The sequence below is a fragment of the Branchiostoma floridae genome, chromosome 5 (assembly GCF_000003815.2).
Source record: "Branchiostoma floridae strain S238N-H82 chromosome 5, Bfl_VNyyK, whole genome shotgun sequence".
Lineage (NCBI taxonomy): Eukaryota > Metazoa > Chordata > Leptocardii > Amphioxiformes > Branchiostomatidae > Branchiostoma > Branchiostoma floridae.
Window position 1 is genome coordinate 6,589,928 of NC_049983.1, and position 7,248 is coordinate 6,597,175.

The window sequence follows — 7,248 nt, forward strand, 5'->3', positions numbered from 1 at the left end:
GGGGGGGGGGGGGGCAAACAAACAAAATGGTTTCACTACACAAGCAACTACTGAGAACTAGATGTACATCATATTATGGCGAACGTAGACATACATCTGAAATGGTAACTCAAACTATCTGTTGGTTAGTAAGAACAAGTTACGGTACTGAAGAAAGAAATAGACGGGCCTGGAACAGAATATGCTTCAACAGTTTGTGTTTCTGGTAATAGATGCATGCAGTTGATGAGGGCTTTAAACATTTCATTCTCTTTCTATTTGAAAAAGGAGTAAGAATTAAAATAGAATAAGATGAACTTTCAACAAGATTGTAATGTGCTGTTTGTTTGTGTTTGTGTGTGTATAGTATCTTCAATCTTGCCATTCTACTAGTACTAAAGACAGAATAAGACATACAGAAAATAGATAGAAGGTGTGTTTCATTCAAGACGGGGTTGGCTGGGGGGAGGATAGTGGATATCAATGTACCTTAGTTTGTAAAATTGCCCTGGACTCTGGAGTGTAAGTGTGTTTGAATGAGAGTGTATACACGTACCACAGCCCTAGAATGGACAGTTTTACCCATGCATACATGCATGTAAGTGTCTGTACATGAGTGGAGTGTGTGTGTGTGTGTGTGTGTGTGTGTGTGTGTGTACATGTGTGTATGCTTATAGAACACTGTATGGGTGTACCCTTGTGCCAAAGCCTAGAACAAAGACAGTACAGTTAGCCTGTGTATGTGTGTCCGTACCTGTGTGTGTACATGTACGGTCAAGTATATACCCTTGTACCATAGTCATAGAACAATGACAGCAGTTAGCTTGTACATGTATGCATGTGTCTGTGTGTGTGTGTGTATGTCTGCACATGTGTGTATGTGAGCAGGCCCTTGTACCATAGCCCTAGAACAAAGACAGTACCATTAGCCTTTGTATGCATATGCGTGTCTTTGTGTATGTGTGCGTGCATATGTGTGTGTGTGTGTAGCGCGTGCATGTATAAAGCGTTGTACCATAGCCCTAGCACAAAGACAGTACCATTAGCCTTTGTATGCATATGCATGTCTTTGTGTATGTGTGCGTGCATATGTGTGTGTAACATGTACATGTATATAGCCTTGTACCATAGCCCTAGAACAAAGATAGTACCATTAGCCTTTGTATGCATATGCATGTCTTTGTGAATGTGTGCGTGCATATGTGTGTGTGTGTGTTACTGTAGCGTGTGCATGTTTGGTTTGGTTTGGTTTGGTGTATATAGCCTTGTACCATAACCCTAGAACAAAGACAGTACCATTAGCCTTTGTATGCATATGCATGTCTTTGTGAATGTGTGCGTGCATATGTGCGTATGTGTGTAGCGTGTGCATGTATATAGCCTTGTACCATAACCCTAGAACAAAGACAGTACCATTAGCCTTTGTATGCATATGTGTGTCTTTGTGTATGTGTGCGTGCATATGTGCGTGTGTGTGTTACTGTAGCGTGTGCATGTTTGGTTTGGTTTGGTTTGGTGTATATAGCCTTGTACCATAACCCTAGAACAAAGACAGTACCATTAGCCTTTGTATGCATATATTTGTCTTTGTGTATGTGTGCGTGCATATGTGTGTGTGTGTGTAGCGTGTGCATGTATATCGCCTTGTACCATAACCCTAGAACAAAGATGGCACAGCTATCTTGCACATGTACAATGTATGCATGTGTCTGTGTTTGTATGTCTGCACATGTGTGCGGCCCCTTGTACGATAGCCCTTAGAACAAAGACAGTACCATTAGCCTTTGTATGCATATGCTTGTCTTTGTGTATGTGTGCGTGCATATGTGTGTGTGTGTGTAGCGTGTGCATGTATATCGCCTTGTACCATAACCCTAGAACAAAGACAGTACCATTAGCCTTTGTATGCATATGCGTGTCTTTGTGTATGTGTGCGTGCATATATGTGTGTGTGTGTGGCGTGTGCATGTATATAGCCTTGTACTATAACCCTAGAACAAAGATGGCACAGCTATCTTGCACATGTACAATGTATGCATGTGTCTGTGTTTGTATGTCTGCACATGTGTGCGGCCCCTTGTACGATAGCCCTTAGAACAAAGACAGTACCATTAGCCTTTGTATGCATATGCTTGTCTTTGTGTATGTGTGCGTGCATATGTGCGTGTGTGTGTAGCGTGTGCATGTACAGTACATAGCCTTGTACCATAACCCTAGAACAAAGATGGCACAGTTAGCCCGCCTGCGTGTACGGAAGCTCCAGCGGATGAACAGGAAGATGAAAGGAGGGGGGGCGGGGCTGTGCCACGTACCTGCAGCTGTCCCAGCTGCCGTGCCATGGTGCTGACTCCAGGGGTGGCCCCCTGCGGGGTGGTGCCCAGCACCATGCCTGTGGAGCTCAGGGGCTTGGTCTGGATCAACGTCACCTTCCCTCCCTGAAGCTGGACACGGTGGGGTGGGGGCGGTACCAGGGGGGTGGGGGGGCACACGGCACAGAGGCAAGAAAATCATCAAACAGAGAGGCGAGGTGGAGCATGGCAAAGTCGAGGAAATATCAGAACGAGTCGGTGTCTTGTATGCGTCACCCTAACATGCATGCTAAGTCTTGAAGATGTCCCAAGAAAATCTCAACTCCTTAAAACTAACGACATAGAATTTCCAACATCTCATAACTACAGAGCGTTCCCAACTTTTTAACACGATCTGCATAGAATTTCTGACTTCCTTAAACTGACCAAATAAATTCCGACCTTTCCAAAGCTATCTACATAGTTTTTTCCCAACACCTTAAAACTAACCAGATAGACAGTCCCTAACACTAACTACAATCTTCGAAAGGATGTCATTTTCTAATACCTCTGGGAATGTCAAATTTCGATTTTATCTATAGTTGGAGCTATGCTTGAGCCTATTTTGTGATCAGGCAACAGTCACAAATCATAATCCATACTTGAAAAACATCCATATGTATCTAAAATTGCATGCAAAAAAGATGGGACCACTTCTCACAGCTATGCATGCATTGAAACAGGGTCTGAAAAATAAACTATCACTGCTTGTTGGACAGTAAAACTTGCAGTGACGAGGACAATCCTTATTATAATTGCATGCAAAGAGATGTGACCACTTTTCACAGCTATGCATGCAATGGGCCTGAAAAATAAACTATCACTGTTTGTTGGTTGGTCAAACTTTCTTGGATGGTCAGACTTACAGTGACGGGGACAGACTTGACCAGCGTGACCGTCTTGGTGACTCCTCCCACCACGGTAGTGACCACCTGTGTCTGCGGGGTGAGCGTGACGGCTCCAGACTTGTGTACCGTGATGATCTGCTTCCCCTGAAGCTGCTGTTGTGCGCCCGCCTGTGCCGCTTGCGCCGCGGTCTTCAGAATGCTGGTAGCCGCTGTGTTGACCTGGTTTGAAAAATATTGCTACGGGTCAAAAAAGAGAAGGAAGAAAAGAGAGACAGAAGGAAGAGATTTAGTGCTACATGACAAAAAAGCTTCAGTTTTTGTGGGATCTGTTTGAAAATCATACGGTTTCATACATGCCAAAATTGTACAATGCTGCAACAGTCGATTAAGCATGTTTCCGTGCTGGGCAAGTTTTTATTCCAAAAGATAATCAAGTAGGTTATTTGGACGGTAAGTTGACAAAGGTAGTCTAATACAGAATGGCTCGCATTTTCTAGCAAAGTCTGAAACAGCAAGTTATCTTTTTCCAATAATGATGCGAAAAGATTGCAAGAGAAATGTCATTTTTGACTACTGTAAATGCATTTAAGTTCGCAGGGATTTAATTTTGCGGTAGCGGGAAAAATGACTTTTTTGCGGTGGTTTTGATTTCGCAGTAGCACCATGCAATGTAGTCTGTTACTGCCACGGAAAAATGTTCGCAGTGGTTTTAAATTCACGCTGAAGTGGCCACCGCGAAAACTGCGAAAATAAAACCACCGCGAGCATTTCTGCATTTAGTTTTTCTTTTGTGACCAAATGTTTCTACTCATTTCATGAGGGAAATGAATGAATCTTGAATTCTGGAGATAACAGTCATGCAGCCTTTAAACTATAAAATGCATGCATAGAAAAGACAATTGTTTGTGCTTTCTTTTTGTTTTCCATGCTGTCTGTAACGGAAAGAACAGGCTTTTCATATCATATGATGCCATTTGTATGTTGGAGTAGATTGTCCCAGATTCACCGTTTTGGGTGACCAACTGGTCGGCAATAAAAAAATGTGTCAACTTTTAGCGTATGTCTTTTGCAAACAGATTTACATGTGCCAACATGCTTCTGCTTAACTCCAAAATGGTAGCCAAAGGTCAACATGTCATTAAAATAAAGCCTGTTGTGAACAGCATGGACTGGTCCACTGACCATAATGGGGGTGGATTTAACCCCGGAGGCTAGAGTGAGGGTGACGGGGGTGCCCGTATGGGTAGTGGACAGCTGTGGCCTCATGGTGGTGCCTGACGGACTGGCAGGAATCTTCTGGGTGGCCGCTGCAGCCGCCGCCAGTGCCTGAATTCCGCTCATGCCTGTGCCAGCGGGGAGGGTCTGAAGGAAGAGTATGACAAAAACAAAACACAGTCATTAATGCATTCGGATATATACATGGATACAGGTTTTCAATGAAATAGCAAAGAATTTACACAAATATTTTGATAAAATTTGACTAATGATTAAGAGATCTTTGAATGTATCTCAACAGTTTGCTTCATTTCGTAGAATTTCCAAGTTCCATATTCCATAAGGTTATCCCTCGCATAGGACGTTAAATGGAGGTCCCTTGTTTCAGGGGAGCACGTTAAAGAACCCACTACACTTGTCGAAAAGTGTACAGGGTATGAGTGGTTGATAACCTACAGTCCCATGGCCACACCTGGGGCAATTGCTGTCATATTGAGGTCACCTGACAGAAATTTACAGAGACAGCCATTTCCCGAAGATGACAATCGAATGGAACAGCCTCCCAACACACTTAGTCACAGCACCTACACTTAATTCATTCAAGACGGGGCTGGCCCAGCACATGGGCCTCCCCAACCCATTGATATAGTTTGATTCATATAGTGTGGCCGACACTTCACAATGTTTTTCACTTTTTGTTCACGTTTATTGATTGCACCTATTTTTCTTATGCACCACCACTGGCCATAGATAGATCTGAGTTAGCGCCGAATGGCAGCCACTATAGATGCTAATGCTATTTAGCCCCATCTATTGTAAGCTCCGCACAATTCAGTCCCTGGCTGTAAAGAGAGAGTTGTCGGCCCACTCAACAACAAGAAGTCAGACCTACCCCAGGGGACGTGGTTGTGGTGAGGATACGCGGGTTGGTGGTGCTGGTCGCCATCCTCGGGCTGCTGGCCATCGTCACGGCGACCGGAGACTTGACCCGGGCCCGACCCCGCACCGGCGGCGACTGCTGGGGCATGGCGGTGGTTGCCGTGCCGACCAGGGTGGTCTGTGTGGGCATCCGTAAAGGCTGCAGCCCTGTGTTTGTGTATAAAGGTTGAGATTATGGTACAAAATACTACAAATATAAATTATACAAATTAGGGGTCATGCAAAATAGGTATCCATTGGGGGTACTAGTATTATGTTGCTGTTAGAGTCTTAGACTGTGTCTATTGATAAGGTACCAACATTATGAGTATGATATTCCTACCAAATATACTTCATTGATTATGCAGAATAAGTTCCACTCACACGTGTACACCAATTAGTACTTTATTGTGCTTATCTCCAATCAATTTACCCATATGCTAAAAATTATTAACATCTGTTCATTTCTTGACGTATACTATGTGAAAGAGGTGTTTAAACATGACAAGAAGAATAAAGAATACACCAGCAAAAAGTGTGGCAATGAAAAAGCATTGCCATGGCGACGGTAATATTGTTTGACTTTTTTGTAACGTATTGTATTGTATGTTGATAGAGATGATTGAGGAATTGTATGCTTGGTAAGTCATGATGATGTTCCGGGCTGTATGTGCTAGTGTCGTAGTGTCGCGATACGTTGGCTTAATGTACTGTGTAGTATGATGTTGTTGATACACAAGTTAAGTATTATCATGAAGAAATATCAATACAATTAAACTAAAATTAATATGATTATGTCAAACATGCTACATGTTACATTGATATTTTGCAATAATCTGCGCCTGGCCAGATAAGTGTTTATGGCAGCGGTTCCAAGGAATCAAGGCATCTGGCCAATGCTGCAATGTTGATGTAGGTATATGAATAAGCCATTCTATAACATCTGCTCGAAGATCAAGAGCTAAACGACCTTCTGTGGCATACAGGGAGATAGAAAGTTACGGTAGGTTGGTACTTGCGGGTAAAAACTTCTCGGTTCAGTTGAAATACGGGTCAAAGTTATGTGCGTTTCGTGGATCTTTTTCCCTGGGAGACAGACGGGATCGAGCCTGGTTACCACACCGTAGCCCGATCTCAATATCTATCGTGCAGGGGTCTGGCAGGATGACTGTAGAATGGCTCTCCAATGCCCTTGGTCAGAGAGAGGAGAACCTAGGATTGATAACCACCCCAGGTAGCCAGCTACAACACACCACAGTTGGTCAGCAGGCTATTGTAGTAGCGAATCAGGGACTAGATATGGCTCAAGGGTGTAATGAGCTATTTTTCAAAATAACAGCAGAACTTTAAGGCTGGAACTTTGTAAGGTCCACCTGCCCTTTCCCCCAAAAGGGTAGCGATAACTCCTTCGGGTTAAACTCCCCCGGAGCGCTAATGTGAGATCGGCGGGCTGACTGGCTTGGTCCCCCGAACTAAACTCGCTAGCTACCCGGTCCTGTCTGGCTCCCAGGGTATGGATCTTGAAACGTGCTAACTGTGATTAAAACGCAAACGGACACTCCTTCGTCGGGATTTTCCTATTTTGAAATACTCCCCGTGGAAGTAGGGCATGATCATGATACAGAAGCCACTCTTCATGCCGACTTAGTTTTGTTCCGTGCTACTCAGTGTACATGACGACCTGTTCGATGTGTGCCCTGGTGGTTTGTGATCTAGACGAGAGTCCTGTTTACGTCTGCCCTCTAAAGGATTTCTTATCCCGAACTTTATTCTTTATCCAAAAAAGGACTTCCGGGCCCTTGTCCCAAGAATTTTTCTAGCTTTTTTTTCCATACGTCCACGTTTTCGTGCAGCGACCTAGCGATGAACGTTTTGGAGGCCCAGAAGGATAGTGAGGTCGGGTTTACGTCAAACTGAAGGGTTTACTTCCTATGCCGGGA

General features: G+C 43.9%; 1 protein-coding gene across 1 annotated transcript in view; it reads right to left on the reverse strand.

Annotated features, from left to right (window-relative positions):
- The window catches only part of LOC118415779 (host cell factor 1-like), a gene marked incomplete in the record, with an annotated part of 60,434 nt that overhangs the window by 17,808 nt on the left and 35,378 nt on the right, over positions 1-7,248 (reverse strand). The window contains 4 exon segments of the mRNA XM_035820596.1: positions 2,292-2,420; positions 3,194-3,412; positions 4,358-4,537; positions 5,283-5,476. Coding sequence (XP_035676489.1) covers positions 2,292-2,420; positions 3,194-3,412; positions 4,358-4,537; positions 5,283-5,476 — 722 coding nt within the window.